General features: G+C 41.2%; 1 protein-coding gene across 1 annotated transcript in view; it reads left to right on the forward strand.

Annotated features, from left to right (window-relative positions):
- Positions 1 to 1,699: 1,699 nt before the first annotated feature.
- sec13 (SEC13 homolog, nuclear pore and COPII coat complex component) overlaps positions 1,700 to 26,561 on the forward strand; it is a 63,383-nt gene continuing 38,521 nt past the window's right edge. The window contains exons 1-2 of the mRNA XM_073072506.1: positions 1,700 to 1,816; positions 15,563 to 15,607. Of these exons, the coding sequence (XP_072928607.1) occupies positions 1,814 to 1,816; positions 15,563 to 15,607 (48 nt within the window). The 5' untranslated portion in view covers positions 1,700 to 1,813. The remainder of the gene's footprint in view (positions 1,817 to 15,562; positions 15,608 to 26,561) is intronic.

The raw sequence follows: 26,561 nt of genomic DNA on the forward strand, positions 1-26,561 counted from the left end.
TCTATCCCCTGACTGTTCTGTTCTCTCAATACCTTTGACTCAATAAATCTGCTTGCTACGTCATGCAAGAGGACTTCTACACTCTGATCCAACTTGAAGAGGATAAGTGCCTTGGTTTGAAAAATCAAATTGAATTTGTCAAAACATTGTTTGACATTATGGAGAAAGCATGTGTATATTTTCATTTGGGGGTCTTTCGGCCACTTCTGAATATGAGATGACTTCTGATTCTCACTCTTTGACTCAAAATATGAAATAAAGGCTGGCCATTGGTGGAGCAGAGAGTCCAAACCTTTTCCTAAAGAAAGCCAATGTGTAGGACAATGCTTTTGTACTCTCTGCCGGGCATTATTGCAGAACTCTTGGAACTGTTTTAGGTCTTCTCTTCATTTGGAACTTTTCTCAGAGTAGTAGTAGATGTCAATGAGCAGTTCTTCAGGTGACATTGGGAGCTCCTTAGCAGCAGTTTTGGCACAAATATTGACCAGGTGACGGGACAGCCAACACTATAAATATGAGGGGCCTGTACTTTCACTCTTGATAAGACAGTGTTATTTTTACCAATCATCACATTGCAGTTGTCACTGCTAAATCCTACACAATTAGACCATTCAAGGCCTTTGTCATGCATGGATGATGCAATGCAGTTGAATATGTTTTCAGCTTTGGTATCATTGCACACTGGCATGTCTACAAATCCAACTGTTACATTATCCTGTTTTTCATTATAGTACCTGGCTAAAATGGCACATTCCTTCTCACACATGATATCGTTGCTTTCATCAGCCAAAGTACTGAATGGCCTATTTTCTGTCTGGATGAACTTGTACAGATCCTGTGACCATTCATGTTCCAGTGCCATGTCCACAATAGCTGCTGTCTTGGTTGATGAGCAGGCATAGTTTTTTGAAAGAAAGAACTGTGAAATATTTGAGCAGCCTTCCCTGCGCTTAGCCTCCCTAATATGTTGTGGTCCGTAAAAGAAATAAAAGCATAAGATGTATCCTCATTATATTGTCTTATGCAGAAAATGTGACATTAAAATATGCACTTCTATTATGTTATACTATCATGGAGTCTTTTTTTATTCTATTACAACTTTAAGAAAGTCTACAAGAGGCTTGGCCTCATCACGTAGGACATCAATAGAGTAGCTCCTTAGCAGCTAGCCAGCTGGTTTAAATAACGTTAGCTATGCTAACGAACAAATGACACTTGTTAAACTCACCTCAACATGTCTTTTACAGTCATTTAACCCACCATCCTCACTGTTGCAAACAGTGCAGCGAGCAACACTGTCATTATTTTTGACCCCTATTAGGCAGGGGTACACTTTTAGTGTAGTCTGGGGTGAAGTACGTTTTATATTTTCTTTTTCTGTAACACTCTGCCATGGTGCTGCAGGACACTAAACTGAACTGATGGACAACGACCGTGCAGCCCGTCCACAGAGAAAACTGATAGGTCTACTTAGCACGAGGAGAGACCAATCAGGATGCCCTCTCGCTACATCTGTCACTCGCTCTCCCTCCCTCACAAAAAAAAATCTGTTTCCAGGATATTGTATATGATTTGCGGGCGTCAGGCAGCCGCTATCAATATGAGGGAGACTCCCGGAACTTCCGGGAGAGGTGTGTTCTTGGAGTTCAGGGGGCGAACTGTGCTCCTGCTGCTCCTCCGTCTGTAGAGCTGCCCGGAACCTTTGTTCTGCGCCTTCGCGGCAAGCCGGTCAGTTTAGCGCGCGGCGCCGGTTTGATCCTTGCCACGTCTGAGCGGAGCGGAGCGGAGCGGCGCCGGCCCGGGAGCGGGAGTCATGGTGAGCAGTTTCGGTTCCGTCTGATTCTCTGGCCGACTGGGGTGGGGTGGCAGTGGGGCTGTTGCGTTCGATCGGTGCCCGGGGTTGGGTGGGAGTAGGGGTCGGCACGATGTAGGAGGCGCAAGCGATACCTGCCTCGGGAGTTGGCCTAGACGGTGCCCCGGCCCCGGGCTGGAGTGTGATTGAACATCAGACAGAGGGGTGGCTTTATGAGTGACCTATCTTTTTATTCATTTGGAGTCCGGTGTCACCCGTGCAACTGTGGACGCATTATTTTCCTCCACATCTAGTTCACGGCGGTCTCACAACCTGCTCCATTGTTCATGACCTGCATTAGTTCGCGCAATTGATCGGTCGCAAATCTAAAGTTGTTTGTCAAATTAGTTGTTTTTTTGTGTGAGACATCAAGTAGAACGTTCAGTTTCATCCCATGCACACAGATTCTTGGATGACAACTTGAAGCCAGGCTATTAGAATAAAGTGTCTCGGGTGTTATAAATTCATAGGGCATAGAAAAAGACCTTACAAGCCATTAAATTCGTACTGATCCTGCACAGACCCTGGTTTTGCTGTCATTTCCATCAATTCCCACTTAGAATAGGGTCAATTTACAGTGGTAATTAATGTGCCAACTCTTGGAATTGATTTATTATTAGAATAAGTACAGTGAAAAGTTTGTCTTGCATACTATTCATACAGATGAGATCGTTACACAGTGCATTAGGTAGAACAAGGTAAAAACAACATCACTGAATGAAGTGTAACAGTTAGAGAAAATGAAGAGTGGGTAAATAATGAGGTGCAAGATCATCAGAGGTAGACTGTGAATTCAAGAGTCCAACATTATCGTACTTAGGAACCATGTAATGGTCTTGTAACAGTGAGGTAAAAGCTGTTCTTGGGCCTGGTTTATGTGCTTTCAGTCTTTTGTATTTTCTGCCAGATGAAAGAATGTAGGATCTTTGATTATGCTGGCTGATTTGCTGAGGCAGAAGAAGCATAGACAGAGTCCATAGAGTGGAGACCGGTTTCCATGATATGCTGAGTGTGTCCGCAACTCTGCAGTTTCTTGCTGTTGCCATTCCAGCTGTTATGCACATAGATACGATGCTTTCTCTGGTTCATCAATAAAACTTGGTAACAGTTGACAGGAAATGTCGAGCAAAGTTGTAATAATGTCTATAGAAATACAGAAACAAAAATATCTATTAAAGTTGATATGGGTCCCTTGCAGACTGGGATAGAAGAAATAATATCGGTGAATAGTCTAGTCTGACACCAACTTTTACTCTCACACACACACACACACACACACACACACACACACACACACACACACACACACACACACACACACACACACACACACTCCACTCCCTTTGCAATTTTTGCTCGTTTCTTTCTCAATTCCTGCTACAACATTGTTTACATTTACATCATTTATTATTGTAATTTGTCCTTTACAGGTTTCCCCCGCTATTCAAAAGTAGAGCGTTCCTATGAAACAGTTCGTAAGCCGGAATGTCGTAAAGTGAAGAAGCAATTACCATTTATTTATATGGGAAAAATTTGTGAGCGTTCGCAGACCCAAAAAATAATCTACCAAATCTTGCCAAATAACACATAAAACCTAAAATAACAGTAACATATAGTAAAAGCAGGAATGATCTGATAAATACACAGCCTATATAATGCAGGAGTACTTTTCTACAATTATTGCAGCACTGTTCACCGCAGCGAAAATCTCATGCAAGTGCTCTTGGCAGAAGCACTCTTTCCAGTAACCTTTAAGCTTTGAAGCCACCAAATAACACATAAAAATACACAGCCTATATAAAGTAGAAATAACGTACGCCCTGTGTAGTTTCACTTACTGGAATCGAGAAGAGAGCGAGCACACTGATGATGGTGTGTTAGGCTGAGTCGTCAGAGGTTGGGGTGGTGGGAGGTAGAAGAGACTGGGGTATCATCTCATCGTTGTCTGTTTCCATCAGGGCAGACAGGTCACCTTCTTCTATGTCTGCCTGCCTCAATGTCAAAGGTCGAGTTTCGTCGTCTGCTGTGGCTGATGTAGAAGGCTTGTAAAACAACAGTATGCTTTGACTGCTTAGCCTTGCGCATTTTTCCATCATACAGTTCTTTGTAAGCACTCAAACCATCCTGCAAATATGCCCTAAACCTACATACCCTTTCAAAATTAAAGTCATACTTTTCTGCAGTCATTGCAGCGTTGTCAGTCGTGGAGAATATCTCACGCAATTGCTTCGCGTTCAGTTCCTGGATGTCTTCACTTTTGGGCAGTTCACTACTGCGTTTGGTTTTAATTGTTATTCTTTCCTCTTCATCTGTCAGTTCTTGGTCATGGGATGCCAAAACCTCTTCAACGTCATCTTCGTCAACTTCCACAAACCCTTAGCCAAGCTCACTATATCCTTACTTTGTTCACCACGATCAAAATGCTTAATTATGTCTAGTTTTATGCTAAGTGTAACACCCTTACGCGCTCTTTTAGGCTTTTCCAATACCTTAGAACTCATCTTTCTAACGGATGCACAAAATAAATCGACATAAAGCACAAACAACACACACAAAATGCTGGTAGAACACAGCAGGCTAGACAGCATCTATCGGGAGAAGCGCTGTCGACGTTTCGGGCCGAGACCCTTCGTCAGGACTAAACGAAAGGAAAGATAGTAAGAGATTTCAGATCTCTTACGTTTCTCTTATAGGGAGAAACGTCGACAGCGCTTCTCCCTATAGATGCTGCCTAGCCTGCTGTGTTCTACCAGCATTTCGTGTGTGTTGTTTGAATTTCCAGCATCTGCAGATTTCCTTGTGTTTACGACATAAAGCACAGATGCTCACAGGCACGTGTTTAAGCAATGCCGGCTAGAATGCAGTTCCAGGGGAGGAACTTGGCTGCTCGGCGCGCGCTGCCTTTTCTCGTAACAGTGAAAACACCTTCTGTTAGCGAAAACAAATAACTAATGTAGGTCTTTTGTAACAGTGAGTTGATGTAAAGCGAATGTTTGGAAAACGGGGGACACCTGTGCTGTGCCTATTGTCTTGTTAATTATTGAACTGTCTTGTGCTCTTTATGTAGTCCTGTGTAGGTCTGAAGTCTGTTGTAGTTTTGTGTTGTTTCAGGTAGTCTAGTTTTGTGTTGTTTCATGTAGTACCATGGTCCTGGAGGAACATTGTTTCATTTTTACTGTGTACTGTACCAGCAGTTATGGTTGAAGTGGCAATAAAAGTGACTTGATCCTTGATCTTTGAATGGCAGAGGAACTCAACAAATGTTTTCTGTTCAACACACACAAACTGCCAGATGAACTCAGCAGGTCGGGCAGCATCTATGGAAAAGATTACAGTCGACATTTCGGGCCGAGATCCTTCAGTAGGACTGGGGAAAAAAGATGAGTAGATTTAAAAGGTGGGGGAGGGGAGAGAGAAACGCAAGGTGATGGGTAAAACCGGGAGGGATGAAGTTGAGAGCTCGGAAGTTGATTGGTGAAAGAGATACAGGGCTGTAGGAGAGGGTGGCTGATAGGAGAGGACAAATGTTTTCTATTTGCAAGGAAGCAGATACATAAAGTCTCTAAAAACTACTCAAATTACTGTAGAGATCTATAGTAAATGAGGGACTCAGAAATTATCATTGTTAAACTAATGAATCATCTGGAAAAATGGATATGCAGTAATTGAGAGGGTCATTCAGTGATTCAACTAACAGCTTCACAGCTCCAGTGCTTCTGACCTCACGTTCTGTCTGTGTGGAGTTCTCCACGTTCTCAGTGTAACTGTGTGAGCTCCTAGTGTTCCAGTTCCTTCCCAAAGACATGCAGGATTTTTGGTTAATTTATTGCCAAATGTGTAGGTGAATGGTGGAGTCAGTGGGCATTTCATCAGAATATGGAAATGAAATGAGAGTAGTGTGTAATTGGGTATTTTTGAACTGACGGGGTTCTGTGTCTGTGTCATGTGATTCAGTAACTCTGAAGTATAATTAAATCCCTTGAAGCCAATGACTTGCAACATACATTCTTCTTTGTGGCTTCGGCTCCCTTCCGTTCCAGTCCTGATGAAAGGTCTCAGCCCAAGACATCCTACTGTCTGACCTGCAGAGTTCCTCTAGTATTTTTTGTGTGTTGATTAAATCTATTATTAATGAAGATTAACAAGCATTTAAAAAAAAAAAATATGGTTGGGCATAATTGTCATGGAGAAGAAGCCATCTACGTGCACACCAGGTCTGATAGGCGGCCGTTCAACCCTGCGCGCCTGAGATCTTAATAGTGACATGCTCTTTGCCGATGATGCTGCTATAACCTCGCACACCAAACAGCAACTACCAACTCTCATGGAAGGCATGCAAGGACTTCGGGCTTACCATTAGCCTAAAGAAAACAAATGTCCTTGCCCAGAACGTAGTGGAGGCTTCAGTCATTACCATCGACAATTACGATCTAGAAGTGGTCCACAAGTTCACATACTTGGGGTTGACCATTAGTGATACTTTCTCCCTCAAGGCTGAAATCAATAGGCGTATCGGCAAAGCAACATTGATCCTTGCTCGACTCTCCTTGTGGATCTGGGAGAATCCGAAACTTGCTACAAAGACCAAGACTGCCTTGCACAATGCATGCATTATCAGCACCCTCCTGTATGGTAGCGAGACTTGGACCATCTACTCCAAACAGGAGAGGAAACTCAATAATTTTCACCTGAACAGCCTTCGCTGCATCCTCGGCATTACCTGGAGAGACAAAGTCCCACACTCTGAGGTCCTCTCCCGCGCTGGACTTCCCACAATGTTCACACTTTTAAGACAACGCAGACTGCACTGGCTGGGCCACGTCCGTCGTATGAAGGATGGTAGACTGCCAAAGGACATCCTCTATGGAGAACTAGCATCAGGCTAGAGGAACGGTGGTAGACCCCAGCCTCGCTTCAAGGACATCTGCAAGCGTGACATGAAAGCCTTAAAAATCAACACAGAGTGCTGGGAGGACACAGCAGATGACCGCAACAAATGGCGAGGTATTCTTCAGCAACATCTAGAGCAAGGTGAAAGAGTAATCCTGTGTCCGTTTGAGGAATGGAGGGCTAAACAGAGAGCACAGTGCACAGCGGACAACAATTCCACGACACCCTACACATGCAGCAACTGTGGCAGAGCCTGCCGTTCCAGGATCAGCCTCAATAGCCACAGTCGACGCTGCTCGACAAACCAGTGACTACCAGAGGAGCAGTAATCATGGTCGACCACGACCAATGGAGGGCGCAAAATTGTCATGGATATGCAGAAGTGAAATCATATTTGAGAATTTATGTTTTGAGTTTGTAGCTAGCAGAATGGGTAAGGGTGAACTCGTCCATTGGGAAGCTCGGTTCACACAAGAGATTATTAAACAAAATTAGAGTTTATGCATTGGGGATAATATACATTCATGAAGTGAGGGTCAGTTAACAGCATAAATCAGAGAGCAGGAATCAATGTTTTTGAGTTGGGAGGCTGTGGCTGGTGAGATGCCACCTGGATCCCGTGGATAACCTAATGAATACAACATATCTAAGTCTGATGATGACAGAAAGCTGGGAAGCATTGTGGATTATTAAGAGGATACGGAAGCTTTGGGGGGGGGGGGGCTGGATATAGACATTCTAGCTAAATGCAAGAACATGGTAGATGAACATAATGTGAAAAATTATGAGGTTATTCCCTTTGCTAGGGAAAATAGAAAGGCTAGGTGTTTTTAAATTGTGATGTTGAAATTATAAGATTACTTGGGTGTTCTTTTATGTAAATCACTGAAAGCGCTCTAGATGCTTCTTGGATTATGAAAAGGGTTTTGTTTCTGGAAAATGCTTCATTAAGTAAATTTTTTTTCAAATTGGAAATGTTTTTCCCTTGGTTTCAATGTAATAAATCTGTCTGAGTTCTGGAGCTCAAGAAGCTCAGCCAAAAAAATCCTAAACTTTTAAAATATATCAACACAAGTATCTGAAATAATAAATTTTAAACAATCCTATCTTAAACTAGAATTGTGTACTCTTTTGTGGAAAATATAGCAGAGTCTTGAGTGGATATGGGGAGAACATTAGGATGTTTTCTTTAGAACTAGGGGTCATGGTCAAAAAAGAAAGCTCACCTGTTCAAGTCAGAGATAAGGAAATTTAAAAATTATTTTTCTGAAGACTGTGAGTCTTTGGAATTGTTTATGTCAATGGTCAGAGGAAGCAGAATCATCTTTGAGGGAGATGCTTACTAAGCAAAAGCTGAACGGTTACCATGGGCAGCCAGGATTATGGGATTGAAATTGCAGTGAGATCAGCCATGATATTAATGATTGGTGGAGCAAGGTGGAGGGGTCAAATTGTCTATTTCTACTCTTGATTCCTATCTTCATATAGTTAGCTATACTTAAAATACTTGTAATCAAATTAGTTATTTTAAGTATCAACTTTATTTACAATATACATTTACATGTATTAGGAATTTGCTGTGGTGTGTTGGTCAGGGTGTGACATGTGACAAAGGGCAACATTCAACCATTATTAAGAATTATATAAAAACGAAGTTAGAGGTTAAAGGATGGATGTGGTATAAAATAATACAGAAATACCAGCATGTACTTACAATGTAAGCAGCAGTGCAGTGACAGGCTAATTAGAATGGTTGATCAGATTAACTGCCTGGGGAAAGAAACTTTTAAGATGGTGTGAAGTTTTTGTTGTAATGGCCTTATTGCGTTTTCTAGAAGGGAGCTTTTGGAAAAGGCAGTTTTCTGGGAGGATAGTGTCTGCAAGATGAATGGTGTGGGGTAGTCTACTATTAATTTATATTCTCATGTGGCTTTGCATGTCAAGGTGGGAGGTTTCAGATGATGATGGTGGATCTGAACTTGATGAAGCAAACAACACTGGTCATGAGGGTTCTTTGGCTTTTGCTAGATGGCTGATGAACAAGGATTAAATCTTTGCAACTTTTTTTATCTGATGAACCACTTCATAACAAAAACATTTTCTGCCACGTGGGTCTTCATGTTGGAATTGTTTTTTTTACATTGGCCGTTGCTTTCTTGATGTGGAAGAATGCTTTTGAAAATGTCCAGGTAGTGAGCCTTTTTGGTGGTGGTGTTACTGACAGCTTCTTCCCTTTGTGACTTCTGTTGCTGAAGCTCGAACAGATTCTCATTTGTAGGTTCATTGTCTTGTGATTCTAATGGTTCTTCCACATCACTTGTGTATTTCATTAAACACAGCCTGACAATATCTTCTCAGCAGTCTTTTGGGGAAATATTTTGAGGGAAACATTTCCTTCGGATGCTATTCTTTAGCACATCCCAAGAGTCATTAATGTCAGTTCTGAGTATCTTGATGTTGTACCTCATCAAGTTTATCTGTGAAATGGCGTACTTCATTACATGCTACAAGTAGTAAGCATTGTTTCTAACAAGCTAGTGTAAACACTCGATGTTGAGTATGATATTCTCCTAAGGCAGGACTTCCCCTTCCCTCGTGGTGTTGGTCCATGACATAAAAAAGGTTGGAAACCAGTCCTAAGGGGTGGTCTATTGGTGGGTTCTCAGGTGGCTATAAAGGCTGAGCTGGGACCCACACATTCTGTTGCAGTGTGCACAAGAGTTACCACCCTTTCCCTCATTTAGTTGCCCTTCATAAAACCCATCACAATGGATCCTGAGCACATCCAGACCTAACTGTCCTGCCCCCTTCACCACTTGCTAATTGCCATAGGACTTAATCTGGGAGGTTAGGGTGAATTCCTTTAATGGAGGAAACCTGTGCATGAATATATTTAACATGGAGAGGCTGATGAATTGGCAGCCTCCACACAATCCTTGACAGAATGGGGTCAGGCATCAGTGGTATAGAATACAAGATGACTGGGGACCTTTCACTGCTGCAGCATTCCTCCACCTTACTGCCACTATGATGTCTTCATCTTCAGCCAGCTCCACCATTGTGGTCTTGGTTGGATTACTCTGTCTGGATCCTCACTGACATGGGTGACCCTACCAGGAGTTAAGTGCCAGATAGCTAAACTCCAGCGTTGCTCATGGGATCTCACAAGCCTCTCCACCGTAACAAGGTGATGATCCTCAGAGAGGTGTTCCTAACAATAGCACCGTGGTCCAAGGGTTTTATTAATGAAGTGATATTAAAGGGCAAAAATGCTGCCCTAATGCCTTGTTCTCAACATTAACCACATACCCATGAGCAAGGTTCAGTAGTCCTGGTTATTCCTTACTTAAATACTTTTTGATTCCAGAAGAGAAAAATAGCTTGTCTATATGCAGAATGCAATGTCCCTTTGCTGCTGCAGCTGCAATTAAGATTTTTATTGTTGCTGTGCATACATGTACTGTGCATATGACAGTAACTTGACTTTAACTTTGACAATGTTGCAAGAGCAGCAATGACATCCAAGCTTTATTGTTTGACTGCCAGCCCACTAGACGAATGGTCATTGAATATCCCTATGAAGCCCTGAGATTCTCTGACTGATAGATGAAGAGATTTATAGTCACACTCACCATTGCCTCCAAGGAGAAGAGCATGACAGCCTTTGGCTGTTTTGCTCTTGGAGCAGTTATCTCTTCTGTTGAAAAGAATGTGTGTGATGGCATCCTCTTCTAAAGGAGGCTCATTTGCTCCATGTTAAACATTTGATGAGGAGAGTAACAACTTCCTTGATTCATTCAGCATCCAGGGGAAAAAATTCTTCCATCACAGTATCTGTTCTTGTGGAAGATGAATATAATGCAGATCTGCAAACTCTTTGAAGCAATCAAACCAGCCATAGCTCCCTTGAATAAATTGGTCATTCAGAAAATCCATCACACCACGTCACCTTACACACTCCCATCCCGTCACATTCATTTCACACTTTCTGTCACAACATTGTGTTTCCTGGATCATCTTCAAATTCTGAGCATGTGCCCTCGAGTCCAATTTAAGCACACTTTTACTCTTTGTTGTTCTCTGCACTATAACATCTCTAGCAGTACCATTTTGGACATTATTATTTGGTCTGTATTGTTAATGATTTTTTGCCCTGTTGATTCTGTGAAACAAAAATTCACCTTTTTTTTTACATCAACTTGTTCTGTAACAACTTCCTGTTCATATAGCGAGGGTGGTAGTGGGGATAAGCTCCCTCTACCTATTAAATCTTTCCAGTGGCGTGCTTCTCAAATAACCTCTGACAACCAACTCCAACTCTTGGGTTTCACGTGTGGCTTAGCTATTAAGTGTGGCTGAACTGTTTCTACTGACGGGAAAGGGCAAAGGTGGGCTACTGGCACCTTAAAACCAGTTGCTTTGGGCAGATGTGACTTCCAGCCATGATTGGCAGCTCATTTAGGAAAAGGAAAACCCTGATCTCAAACCTCCACTGCCTTGTGGCTGTACCCACATGTGGGGAAAGCTTCAGGAGTAAACCCCGAAGGAAAAGTCTGGAGCTGGAGTCCCCAAGGCATCCTACGTTAAATTCAACGCAAACAGGCAACTCCTGCGACACCACTGATGCCAAACTGTACCAGTCTCTGCTGGTGGAGCTTGCTGTATGGGTAGCAGCTTGCTCTCCATATTGTACTGCACTGGCTTGTGTATCATGTTGACCCTGACCAATGGAAGGCTTCAATGACTTCCAGAAAAGCAGTAATGCTTATATCTTATGATTTCTTGACGAGGTTCATCCTCAGAGCTGCTGAAGTATTTCCGAGCCTTCACAAAGAATGCATGGAATAAATTGTAATGAATTCTGATAATATGTCTCTACTGCAATCTCAGTAGGGACACAGTGACGTGGGAGAAGTATGAATGCATTATGGGTGGGAATTGGTGCACTTTTTGTTACAGTGAGAAAGGTCATGAAAAAAATCATGAATTAAATTTCCATCAGTCAAGGGACGCCTGTGTGCAATTAGGAATATGGCCTTTATTGCAAGAGGATTTGAGTCCAAGAGTACAGATGCTTTGTTCTAATTATGTAGACTCTAGCAATCTTCTACAAATGTACCATGAAGCGCATTCTAACTGGTTGCATTACTGTCTGGTATGAAAGGGCCACTGCACAGGATTGGAAACTTAGCCAGCTCTATCATTGGCCGCCCCAAAACAGTTTCAAAAGTGTTGCCTCGAAAAGGCGATGTCCATCAGGAAAGATCCCATCACCCAGGACATGCCTCCTTCTCATAACTACCATCACAGAGGAGGCACAGGAGCCTGAAGATGCAGACTCAATGTTATAAGAAGAGTTTCTTCCCCACCTCCATCCGATTTCAGAACAGACAATGAACCCATGAACACAACCTTGCTATTTTTGCTCTCATTTTGCACTATTTATTTGATATCTATTTTTATATACCATATATTTCTTCTTGTAATTTACAGTGTATTTTATGTATTGCACTATACTGCTGCCACTGAATAACAAATTTCATGACATACAGTGACATGCAAAAGTTTGGGCACCCTGGTAAAAATTTCTGTTATTGTGATTAGCTAAGCGAGTAAAAGATAGCCTGATTTCCAAAAGGCATAAAGTTAAAGATGACACATTTCTTTAATATTTTAAGCAAGATTACTTTTTTATTTCCATCTTTTACAGTTTCAAAATAAAAAAGGAAAAGGGCCCGAAGCAAAAGTTTGGGCACCCTGCATGGTCAGTACTTAGTAACACCCCCTTTGGCAAGTATCACAGCTTGTAAACGCTTTCTGTAGCCAGCTAAAAATCTTTCAATTCTTGTTTGGGGGATTTTCGCCCATTCTTCCTTCCAAAAGGCTTCTAGTTCTGTGAGATTCTTGGGCCGTCTTGCATGCATTGCTCTTTTGAGGTCTATCCACAGATTTTCAATGATGTTTAGGTCAGGGGACTGTGAGGGCCATGGCAAAACCTTCAGCTTGCGCCTCTTGAGGTAGTCCATTGTGGATTTTGAGGTGTGTTCAAGATCACTATCCTGTTGTAGAAGCCATCCTCTTTTCATCTTCAGCTTTTTTACAGACGGTGTGATGTTTGCTTCCAGAATTTGCTGGTATTTAATTGAATTCATTTTTCCCTCTACCAGTGAAATGTTCCCCGTGCCACTGGCTGCAACACAAGCCCAAAGCATGATCGATCCACGCCTGTGGTTAACAGTTGGAGAGGTGTTCTTTTCCTGAAATTCTGCACCCTTTTTTCTCCAAACATGCCTTTGCTCATTGTGACCAAAAAGTTCTATTTTAACTTCATCAGTCCACAGGACTTGTTTCCAAAATGCATCAGGCTTGTTTAGATGTTCCTTTGCAAACTTCTGATGCTGAATTTTGTGATGACGCAGGAACGATTTTCTTCTGATGACTCTTCCATGAAGGTCATATTTGTGCAGGTGTCGCTGCACAGTAGAACAGTGCACCACCACTCCCGAGTCTGCTAAAGCTTTCTGAAGGTCTTTTGCAGTCAATTGGGGGTTTTAATTTGCCTTTCTTATGAGCAGTTCTCTCGGAAAGTTTTCTTGGTCTTCTGAACCTCAACTTGACCTCCACGGTTCCTGTTAACTGCCATTTCTTAATTACATTACGAACTGAGAAAATGGCTACCTGAAAACGCTTTGCTACCTTCTTATAGCCTTCTCCTGCTTTGTGGGCATCATTTATTTTAATTTTCAGAGTGCTAGGCACCTCCTTAGAGGAGCCCATGGCTGCTGATTGTTGGGACAAGGTTTGAGGAGTCAGGGTATCTATAAAGCTTTGGAATTTTCATCACTTGGCCTTTCCTAATGATGACTGTGAACAAGCCATAGCCCTAACATGCTAATTAAGGTCTGAGACCTTGGTAAAAGTTGTCTGAGAGCTCAAATTTCGTGGGGTGCCCAAACTTCTGCATGGTTTCCTTTTTCTCACTCAAAAATTGTACAAAACAAAAATAATACACAACCTTGCTTAAAATGTTGAAAAGAATGTTTCTTCTTTAACTTTATGACTTTTGGAGATCAGTTCATCTTCTACTCAACTATTCACAGTGACAGAAATTTTGACCGGGGTGCCCAAACGTTTGCATGCCCCTGTATATCAGTGATAATAAACCTGGCTCGTATTCTCTGAGTGAGCATACATATGAAATATATAGAAATCTGTTCTCCTTATTTCGCAATAATAGAGTTCTAAAGAAGGGAGTGCATTGGAGATTAATTATTGTGGTGGAAGGTTTATGGTGTGAGGAGATTAAGCAGACTAAGCCTGTACTGTCACACGTTTAGAAGAATGAGAGTGATCTCATTGAGAAGTTTGACGTGGCAGATGTGGGTTGTAAGGTTGATGTAGACAACAAGACTGCAGATGTTGGAATCTGGAGCAACAAACAATTTGGAAGAACTCAGCAGGTTGAGCAGCACCTGTAGAAGGAAAGGGATTGTCAAAGTTTTGAGTCAAAACCCTACATCAGGACTCAAAACATTTAATGATTCCTGACCTCCCACAGATGCTTCTCAGTCCACTAAGTTCTTCAAGAAGATTGTCTGTTGCTAGTGTTGATGTTAGCCTGGCTGGTTTGTCTAGGATGAGATTTGCAGTTTCAGATTCAGGAATTGGTCATTCAAGGCAGAGATTAGAAGAAATTTCTTCATCCAGAAGATAGTGAATTTTGTAAATTCTGTACCTAAAACAGTGGAAGCTTAGTCAAGGAGAACATTCGAGACAGATTGATAGACGTTAAAGGGATTCAAGGAATGTGAAGTTAGGCAGGAAAGTAGTATGGAGCTAAAAGGGCAACCATCAACTCATTGAATGGTAAGGCAGGCACAAGGCCCTATCTGGTTTTTACCTCCTACTCTTTTGTGTTATTCAAGGGTGTAGATCAGGAGAGTGATGGAAGATTTGTCTGGATGAATGCTGCTCCAATAACACTAAAAAAGCTCATTGCTCTCCAAAACAAAACAACATACCTGATTAGCCAGCAATCCACCACCATGAGCATTTTTACTCCTCCACTGGTGTGTCATGCTGGCAGTGTATGCCCCCACAAAATGCACTGTGGTTACTGACCTGAGCCACTCAGCACTTCCATCACCACCAACAAGGTGGCTGGCAGCAGCAATGTCATAGCACCACCGAGCTGCATACCATCCTGACTTGGAAATCTAGCATTCAAGCCCATCAATTCTATAAGACCACCTTTACTATAAGGACCACTGCAGTTTATAAATGTGACTCATCACCAGTTGGCCTTACTGGTGATGCACACTTCAATGAAAGGTACAAAACAAAAGTTAATGAATTTGTATTTTTTGGGGAGAATAGTTTTGAAGAGATATTAGTAAACCTTATTGTGTGGACATTTGCATTGTAGCTAGCTTCAAAAATCTGCTTTGGGGGAAGAGTTTCCACCATGAGGACCTGGGTTCAGATTGCTTAGATTTGTTAAACCAGTAAGCTTCATGTATGGATCATTAAGATTGCATGTAAACCAATGTGCATATTAGGGAAATTATGTGGTTATTGTGATGATCTGCTTGAAAATTCAGTATAGTTCTAGCCTGAAGAACGTTAAGTCCCTGGCATGCAGCCTAAAGGTCATGTTGATGCATTACAGTCCTCTTGAAAATGAGTCCTGAGGCACATTTCTGGCATTAATTGTTAATGCCACCGGGTACTTGGTATGAGAATGGCTAAAATTAACTGGAGTAGTCACATTTTTAAGCACCATCAGGGTCTTTTAATCTGCCTTGTTATTGTTATTTACAGGTTTCCGTGATCAACACAGTGGATACATCCCATGAGGATATGATTGTAAGTGGATCGCTCATTCATATTAAATGAACTCCCAAAGTACAGAAACTTCCTTAATTACTGCTACCAAAGGCATTCAATGATTGATTAAATTTAGGGAGAATGTTGTTTATTTTTAAAAATAAAATTCCTATCCTGATTTATTTGCATTTGAATGTTTGAATTTGAGGAGTAGGAATGGAGGATGATATTGGGCTGGGTTATTGGAATTGTAAAAAAAAATTTACAGTACATGGAATGGGCAAATCATAATTTCCCCAGAATTGCTGGTCCCTTGCCCCGTGAGCACTTCACTGTGGCTGAGTGCAGCAGAAGGGCAGTCTCAGTGAAAATGGTAGCTGCACTCACAATGTCTTTTTCAGCAAGTGATGCTCCACCCCAAACACACCCCTTATGCCATAATGAATACTGCCTTGCAATGATTAATGACACCATAATCTATTTAGGTTTTCCATGACCTTTGCTTGCTTACTGTAACGTGTACATTAGTGCTTGTTCAATTGATAAATGAAGATTTTATAGTCTGATTTTTCTATATAGTACCTTGACCCTATTTGTACACTAGGTGTTCAGGCTCCCTCAGCAAAAACCTCAGAATAACTATCACTTAACAATTCAAATATCAACATTGGATCTTTAGTTTCAGTTTTTTTCCCCTCTAAGTTGCAATCAGAAGTCGGGAACAAGAAGAAAGTTCCCTGTCGTTACCATTTCTTATTTACTTATATCTAAATCTCCATCTCCTTTGTTATATCAGGGAAAGGCATTGATGTAGATTCTGGTAATAAGTACAGGCAATAAGTGTATAAATCCACTGAGAGACCTGGGCTGTTGTATCTTACAGGCGTTAGCTTCATCATTGCAGTTTAATGAACTACTCATTTTTCTGTTTGAACTTAGCACAGTTACACCCATGTCATGAATACTTTATGATAATTGCCCTAAGGTGTCCTTTAAATGAACCATCTGCATGACAGGCACTGCTTACAACTTCCCAATAGACAGTTCTGAGATATCAAGGGAAAGTGTGGAGAGATGAGAGAGAGGGTCTTGTTTCTATACAGCAGACTCATTTATTCCCAATCTCCATAGCAATTATTCCTAGCAGCAGGGTATCAACTGCATATCCTCAGCACTGCAATGCAATTTCTCATTTCTTTGCATCACAATATAGAGTCCCATTTTACAGAAGGAAATCGATAAAGTAATTATTTTGTTTTGTTCCGCCAGCAAGGTGATCTCACTCAGAGCAGTGTGACAACAGGGGAAATAAGGTGGTTACAGATTAATTTACTATGAGAAAAATAATTGGAAAGAGGCAGAGAGAGAGAGAGAGAAAGGGATACAGAGAAAGAATTATAATAATGCTATCTAATATCGAGTGATTCAAAGTAAATACATCCAGTGCAACCCACACATAAATTGCATAGGAAACTCCAGCAAATATGTCCAGTTACTTGCTCAATTCTGCAAGAAGTGTAATAGTGATTGAAGCCCTTGGCTAAGGTACAATATAGAACTAATTGAATATCTTTACAATAGTGTGTCTGTAAAGGATACTGGAATCCTTGGCAATAAGTTGCAGATTCTAATATAATAGATCATTCTTTGATTCTAATACTTAACCCTTGCCATGAGAATTTTATTTAAACATATATAGAAAAAGATTTGCTCCACTCTAAATTTTTCAGTCGTCTGATTTTTTAATGCAGTAACGTTTGGACACATTTTCTGACTTGTTCATTGGGATGTGGCTTGCAAGATTGGTAAAAGTTCTAACATTAACTGAAAAAGCATGTGCGAGCAAGAAGGCCTACAAACCTGACTCAGTTACACCAGTTCTGTCTGAAGGAATGGAACAAAATTCCAGCAACTTATTGTGAGAAGCTTGTGGAAGGCTACCCAAAATGTTTGACCCAAGTTAAACAATTTAAAGGCAATGCTACTAGATACTAACAAAGTGTTTGTAAATTTCTGACCCATTGGGAAAGTGATGGAAGAAATAAAAGCTGAAATAAATCATTCTCTCTACTATTATTCTGACATTTCACATTCTTAGAATAAAGTAGTGATCCTAACTGACCTAAGTCAGGAAATGTTTTCTAGGATTAAATGTCAGGAATTGTGAAAAACTGAGTTTAAATGTATTTGGCTAAGGTGTATGTAAACTTCTGACTTCAACTGTAGCTATAATTGTGTTTTCTGGTTGACATACTTTTGTAAGTATTGACAGTTTTCACTATTTTTGTTATTTTTTGTAAATTTGATTTTTTGACACATCTAATAAACAGCCTTGCATGAATGTGCTAAGCAACTCCAGCCATTTTTATTTCCCTTAAGTCATCCAAGTATCGTAACAGTTACACAGATTTCAGAGCAGATAAAGATGACGGATTTCCTTTCCTTAAGGGCGTTAGTGAACTGGATGGGTTTTTATGGCCATTATGACCGACATCTCTTCAAAAGCAAATTACTGCTGTGTGAGAGGTGACTGATAGATAGAGTTGGATAAAATGATAAAAAGCTTAGGCGGAGTGGCCAGCCAGCACCTTCATCGCAGGGTGGAAATGGCTAATACAAGGGGGTATAATTTTAAGGTGATTGGAGTAAAGTTTAGGGGGGATATCAGAGTTTTTTTTTATATATATACATAGAATGATGGGTGCATGGAGCATGCTGCCGGGGTGGTGGCAGAGGTAGATACGTTGTCTTAGGCATATGGATGATAGAGAAATGGAGAGCTATGCTAGACGGAAGGAATAGATTTACCTTAGAGAAAGCTAAAAGGTCAGTACAACAACATGGGCCAAAGGACCTGTATTGTGCTGTAATGTTCTATGTTCTGTAAGTCAGAAATTTAAAATGATGGGAATGTTCATCAGATCACAGACCATTTGTGGGGAGACAATCAGACTTAATATTTTGGGCTGAATTTAAAACAGAAAACTCAGCAGGTTGTGTACTTTTTTGCTGGAGGCTTGCTAAGCTCTCTACACAGATGATGCCTGACTAGTGGTGTTTATAGCTTTTTCAATTTTGTGTTACAGATTTTTCACACGGGTGTCTTTTTTATTTTCAATGAACATTTCAGTGCTGTGACCTTTGGCTGCTCAGCGATATCACATGGCATGGAGAGATCTTTGCCATTCTGTGTATTTTCCTTTATTATTGACATAATCTTTGTATTGCAGACTTATTTAATTATTTGAATATAGATTCTCCATCTGTTGTGGTGAGACTAAAAGTTCAGCCTGCTGAATAATAGTCTGCCAATTTAATCACAATGCTATATTACTCCTAACAAGAAATTCTGGGAAAGGAAAGGACTTGCACTGCATGAACATGGTTTATATCCATTAAGCTTGACTCTGATACTTTGAAAGATGTTGCCAATTTGCATTTTCATTGGAGGCTGATTATGTTTGCATAATTTTCATAGTGGTAAGACCCTTTGGATTTACTTCTTTCAATTAATTTCTTTCATTTTATTGAAGCTTCCCTTTGTTTAATGTAGAAGAAATCTTCCTCTATCTGCTAACTTCCTTTTACTTTGCCTGTGATTTTTCACAACCTGTTGTACCTTTCCCTGTATAAGACATCTTGAGCCTGGCACAAAACTAAACAAGGAATATTTGTTCCTTGGATGAACAAATGAGGTTGGAGGAACAACACTCTCTAGGTAACCTCCAACCTAAGGGCATGAACATCGATTTTCTAACTTCTGGTAATTTCTCCCCCTCCCCTTTTCTCTATATTTCCATTCCCCATTCTGGCTCCCCTCTTACCCATTTTCTTGTCTCCTGCCCATCACCTCCCTCTGGTGCCCCTCGTGCTTCCTTTTTTTCCAATGGTGCACTCTCTTCTCCATAAGACATAGGAACAGAAGTGGGCCATTCTGCCCATCAATTGTGCTTCACCATTTCATCATGCCCTCATCTTTTGCTTTTATGCTGTGTTTGACTTCTCTTGTCAACCACAGTTGCTTCACCCTCCCTTTAGAATGCTTCTTCATCTTTGGGATGTATCGATCGTCTTCCTTCCAGGAAATCCAGCCATTGCTGTTTGACCATCAATCTTGCTAGTCCCCCCCTTCCAATCAGCTCTTGGCCAGCTCTCCTCTCATATCTCTGTAGTTACCTTTACTCCACTGGCATACTTATGCATCGGACTTTATCTTCTCCCACTCAAACAGCAAGGTGATTTCTATTATATTATGATCACTGGCTCCTATGGGTTCCTTTACCTTAAGCTTCCTAATCAAATCTGGTTCATTTCACAAAATCCAATCCAGAATTGCTTTTCCCCTAGTGGACTCAACCAATCAGCTTGTTTCAGAAAATATGTTTCCCAATCCTATGTCAGCTCTTTCTTAGGATTTGATTTCATTATTTATCAACAGAGCCACTCCACCCCCTCTGCCTATTGACCTGTCCTTTTGATACAATGTGTATCCTTGGATATAAAGCTCCCAACTATGATCTTCTTTCATCTACGATTCAATGGTGCCCACAATGTCACACCTGCCAATCTCTTAATTGCACTACAAGATCATCTACCTTTGTTTTTTAATTAGTTTTTCAAAACATTTTACAAATTAAAAACCCCAAATCCCAATGAGGAGCATTAATACAGTGCAAAATTAAGCATACAATAACAATATGCTACAAAGGAAGAGAATTTCACAAAAAAGCACCTAAATTAAAGACAAGTAAGCTTAGTGTCCTCCCCAAGCCCCACAACACAAGAAAAAAACAACAACAACTCCAGACCGACCACAACACAATATAGAGAGTATAAGTCAGGACAGTCAAACTCCCAGACTGTGAATACACTTAGCAACAGAGGATAATAATGCCTACTACCAGAAAAAAAAGGGAGCTGAAAGCAAGGGACCGAAAAGAAAAAAAAACCCTAGTCAAGAGGAAGGTTATGAAAGTACTCGATAAAAGGTCCCCAGACCTTATGGAACTTTAGATCCGAATTAAGAACTGAATAATGAATTTTTTCGAGGTCCAAGCAGGCCATAATGTCGTTAAGCCATTGCGCATGAGTGGGCGGGGCAACATCTCTCCATCTAAGGAGGATCAAGTGTCTCGCCAGGAGAGAGGCAAAGGATAGTATTCGGCATTTGGTCGGACCCAGACATAAATCTGTCTCGCCCCAAAAACCGAACAGAGCAATTAAGGGGTTTGGTTCTAGGTGCTGATTCAGAATACCCAATAATGTAGTGAAGACATCTTTCCAGAATTTCTCCAAACTAGGACAGAACCAGTACATATGGATGAGAGAGGCCACGCCCCTCTTGCATTTATCACAGAGCGGACTAATGCCAGGGTAGAATCGAGATAGTTTAGATTTAGACATATGGGCTCTATAAACAATCTTAAACTGTAAAAGGCAATGGCGAGCACAAAGAGAGGTTGAGTTAACCGATTTGAGAACTGAGTCCCAGCTCTCCTCGGATAAGGAGATATTTAAATCCTGCTCCCAGGCTATTTTAATTTTATCCACAGGGGCCCGTCGTAAGGCTACTAGTTTATCTCGGATAATTGATATTATCATCTACCTTATTTTGTATACTGTGTGTATTCAAATATAACACCAATTCTGTATTCATCACCCTTTTCGATTTTACCCCTTCAACTCATTCCACCGACTGCAATTTTGTCCAATCATCTGCCTGTCATGCCTCAGTCTCGCTACATACTGACTGCATCTACTTGTATACCAACTGTCATCTACTTGTATACTCAGCCTTGTCTCTCCAGTTCCCATCCCCCTGCCAGATTAGTTTAAACCCTCCCTAACAGTTTAGAAAACCTGCCCACAAGGATATTGGCCCACCTCGGGTTCAGGTGAAACCAATACTTTTTGTAATGGCCGTGCCTTTCCTGGAAGAAATCCTAATGATCCAGAAAGCTGAATCCTGTTTCCTGCACCAGATTCTCATTCACTTGTGCTATCATTCTTTTCATGTCCTGATTAGCATGTGGCAAAGTAATCTAGAGATAACTACCTTGGAGGTCTTGCTCTTCAGCTTTTTCCATAATGCCCTATACTCACTGCGTAGGACCTCTTCTCCCTTTCTGCCTATAATGCTGGTGCCAATGTGCACCACAACCTCTGGCTGCTCACGCTCCCTCTTGAGAATATTCTGCTGCCACTCTGAAACATCGCAAACCCTAGCACTTGGGAGGCAACACACTATCCTAGCTTCTCTTGTGCAGTCACAGAACCTCCTATGCATCTCTCTGAATCTCTTATCTCCTGCAGATGTGGTAATCAGGGAGACAATTAAGTACCCTGCAATCCCACATCTTACAGAAGGAGCATGCCTTAACTACCATCCTGCCTACACTTTTTAATACCTTTGGCTCCAACTCCTTAAGCTTAAGCTCTAAGATCAACTAAATGATTCCAAATGACCTATCTCTCTTAGAACACAAAACATAGAACAATACAGCACAGCACAGGCCCTTTGGCCCACAATGTTGTGCCAGCCCTTAAACCCTGCCTCCCATATAACCCTCCACCTTAAATTCCTCCATATACCTGTCTAGTAGTGTCTTAAATTTCACTAGTGTATCTGCCTCCACCACTGACTCAGGCAGTGCATTCCACGCACCAACCACTCTCTGAGTGAAAAACCTTCCTCTAATATCCCCCTTGAACTTCCCTCCCCTTACCTTAAAGCCATGTCCTCTTGTACTGAGTAGTGGTGCCCTGGGGAAGAGACACTGGCTGTCCACTCTATCTATTCCTCTTAATATCTTGTATACCTCTATCATGTCTCCTCTCATCCTCCTTCTCTTCAGAGAGTAAAGTCCTTGCTCCCTTAATCTCTGATCATAATGCACACTCTCTAAACCAGGCAGCATCCTGGTAAATCTCCTCTGTACTCTTTCCAATGCTTCCACATCCTTCCTATAGTGAGGCGACCAGAACTGGACACAGTACTCCAAGTGTGGCCTAACTAGAGTTTAAAGAGCTGCATCATTACCCCGTGACTCTTAAACTCTATCCTTCAACTATCCCTAACACTCCATAAGCTTTCTTAACTACCCTATCTACCTGTGAGGCAACTTTCAGGGATCTGTGGACATGTACCTCCAGTTCTCTCTGCTCCTCTACACTTCCAAGTATCCTGCCATTTACTTTGTACTCTGCCTTGGAGTTTGTCCTTCCAAAGTGTACCACCTTACACTTCTCTGGGTTGAACTCCATCTGCCACTTCTCAGCCCACTTCTGCATCCTATCAATGTCTCTCTGCAAGCTTAGACAATTCTCTACACTATCCACAACACCACCAACATTTCTGTTGTCTGCAAACTTGCCAACCCACCCTTCCACCCCCACATCCAGGTTGTTAATAAAAATCACGAAAAACAGAGGTCCCAGAACAGATCCTTGTGAGACACTACTAGTCACAACCCTCCAATCGGAATGTACTCCCTCCACCACGACCCTCTGCTTTCTGCAGGCAAGCCAATTCTGAATCCATCTGGCCAAACTTCCCTGGATCCCATGCCTTCTGACTTTCTGAATAAGCCTACAGTCTGGTACCTTGTCAAATGCCTTATTAAAATCCATGTAGATCAAACTGCATGACCCTCATCTATATGCCTGGTCACCTCCTCAAAGAACTCTATCAGGCTTGTTAGACACGATCTGCCCTTCACAAAGCCATGCTGACTGTCCCTGATCAGACCATGATTCTCTAAATGCCCATAGATCCTATCTCTAAGAACCTTTTCCAAAAGTTTTCCCACCACAGACGTAAGGCTCACTGGTCTATAATTACCCGGGCTATCCCTACTACCTTTTTTGAACAAGGGGACAACATTTGCCTCCCTCCGATCCTCCGGTACCATTCCCGTGGACAACGAGGACATAAAGATCCTAGCCAGAGGCTCAGCAATCTCTTCCCTCGCCTCGTGGAGCAGCCTGGGGAATATTCCGTTAGGCCCCGGGGACTTACCGGTCCTAATGTATTTTAACAACTCCAACACCTCTTCTGCCTTAATATCAACATGCTCCAGAACATCAACCTCTGTCTTTTCAACCTGTCATTAGCCTCTGTCTTTTCTTGCCGAAGCTTGTTGAACCAAGGCTTGACCACTGTAACACTTATTTCTCCAATCAGATTTCTTTTTCAGCCCTTTACTTCCACCTATCACCTTCCAGCTTCTCACATAATACCCCCTCCTCACCAACTGACCTTCCCCCTCACCTGACTTCACCTATCACCTGCCAGCTTGTATTCCTTCCCCTCCCCCCCACTTCTTATTCTGGCTCTTCCTCCTTCTCCAAACCTGATGAAGGGTCTGAAATGTCATATGTTTATTCCTCTCCATAGATGCTGCCTGACCTGCTGAGTGTTTTGTGTTTATTACAAGTAATATGTATCCATGTGAATAATACTATTTCAGCAATATGAAATGTATTCCAGATTAAACCTGGACAGTTGTCCTTTGTGTGTTTACCGCTACTAACTTTTCTGCTCTTTCCCTGTCTGTCTTTATGTGCAGCTTCCTTTTTCTTGGTATTGAAACTCTTTCAGTTGGCTATGGTGATATAGCCCTAACTTTAAAAATTGAATGTATGAAATAGAACCATCATGTTATGTTTCTAGACTGATAATTGTACATTCTCAATTTCTTAGCCAGAGGCAGTTCCAAATTCTTCGAACCACTTTTGTAAGTTTTCCCCTTGATCCCCTTCGCTTCATTGAGGAATTTCTTTAGCCAGAGGGTGGTGAATCTGTGGAATTCTTTGCCACAGGCAGCTGTGGAGACCAAGTCTTTATGTATATTTAAGGCAGAGTTTGATAGATTCTTGATCAGTCAGGGTATGAAGGAATACAGGGAGAAGGAAGGAGATTGGGGCTAAGAGGAAAACTGGATCAGCCATGATGAAATAGCAGAGTAGACTCGATGGGCTGAAAGGCCTAATTCTGCTCCTGTATCTTACGGTCTTAAAAACAGTCTTTGGTTTCCAAGTCAGTCATCAGAACCAGTCAACTGTATTGCTATCCTCGTATCTGTGACCAGAAATGCTGGACATTGATTAATGCTATTCAGGTCATATTCATTGCTCATGCTTGCAAAAAGCACTTATGTCCACAGAGATGAAGTGTTTTGAGAGTTGGTGCTACCTGAGAAGCAACTTAAATCCGCTCCAATTTACCTACTAGAGCAACAGGTCCGCAGCAGATGCCATCTCATTGGCTCTTTACTCTAACCTGGGACATCTAGATAGCAAAGATGGATACATTAGGATGCTCTTTATCCATCATAGTTTGGCATTCAGTATCATCGTACCCTCAAATCTAATCATCAGGCTTCAAGACCTAGGAGGCCTCAATACATCTTTGTGCAATTGGATCCTCGATTTCCTCACTTGCAGACCCCAGTCAGTTCAGATTGGCAACAACATCTCCATGATATTCGAAAACATGTCCTTTTAATAAAGTTGTTTGTGGCTGTTAAACAGATTATTTTAATCCTAGTCTCTGACTCAGATGGAAATTGTCATAATATTGTCATTAGGCTTGTCAGATTGATCACAGGTCTAGGATTTTTCTGCTTGCAAAAGTGTTTGGCCTGATTAGTTTTACAAATGTTCTTACAATCTATCTGACAAGCTCTGGACACACTGTTTCAAGATAAATGTACAAAGCTAAAGAGGGCAGTGTCTTTTCTAGAAAGTGAAATTATTTTGCTAACATGTCATTTTTATACAGGGACAGTCCTGTAGTACTGGTTTTTGTTAACCAGTTTTTTTAAGTGTAGTTGCCAGAAGACATTTCAGGTTAAAGGTATGATCAAGTAATTATGTTAAAAATTTTAAGACTAAATTAAGACATATTTCAAAACAAACTGATTTGTAAAAACTGGCATATAGAATTCAGTGTAGACAAATGGCAGATCCTTCGCACTGGGTTTGAGAAGGAATGATGAGGCTGCTGAGGTTATGCAATTTAAATTTTCAACACTGAAAATGAATAACAGTAATACCAAGGTTAATTGAACGAAGTAGGATCAATGAGGTTAAACTACAAGTCAGCTTTACCTAATTAAATAACATTATAGTTTAGAGGGAGCATGCACCACCCCAACCCTAGTAGCACCACCTGCAAATAGTGTCGTACTTATAAAGGTCGTCTGTATGTTCTTTGTAACTCACAGGTATTTCTGATAATGTGAGCAAAACTAAATAGCTGCAACTTTATCTCCAGACTGGATGGAGCACAGCTTCGACAATGATTATGGACAGCTCTCCATTATTGCTGTTCTGCAAAGTATTTTATTCCTCTTTTCTAGCTAACACAGTGTAGGTAAAATAGTTACATTCTTTGAATGTTGGCACGTTCATATCATTAAGTAAAGGGGAGACAGTTTTAATTAAGAGCATTTTGTGTCTGGTACATAGACACAGGCAGTGATAACAGTTAAAAGTAGCTCATGAATTTAACACCTGTGTTCATGAGGAGATTTAATTGGCTGGGAGTGATTTATGTTAAACTATAAGAAATCCCATGACACATTTGATATGTTAGTTTCTGTTTTTGCACTATAGTGTGATTCAAAGCTTATATTTTGTCTCATTATTGTGGCCAAAAAAGTGAAGTAAAAGAGCAAATGCTAGGAAGGGAAGAGGAGTGAATTTTGTATCCATCTCTGTGGGTGATGGGGAAATCTTGCGAAACACGAGAAAAACTACAGATGAATGAAGAGACAAAAGAAATTAGCATTGGTGAAAAACGAGTATTGAAGAAATTAATGGGAATCAAATGCAATAAATCCATATGACCTAATGACCTGCATCTAAGGGGTTTGAAGGAAACGGCTTTCACCCTTCAAAATTCCATGGATTTTAGAGTATTTCCCTGGATTATAGAGTTTCAGACATTATCACAAAGATGAAACAGACCTGACAGACCTGTTAACCCGTG

Source organism: Hemitrygon akajei, chromosome 19 (assembly GCF_048418815.1).
Source record: "Hemitrygon akajei chromosome 19, sHemAka1.3, whole genome shotgun sequence".
Taxonomy (NCBI): Eukaryota; Metazoa; Chordata; class Chondrichthyes; order Myliobatiformes; family Dasyatidae; genus Hemitrygon; species Hemitrygon akajei.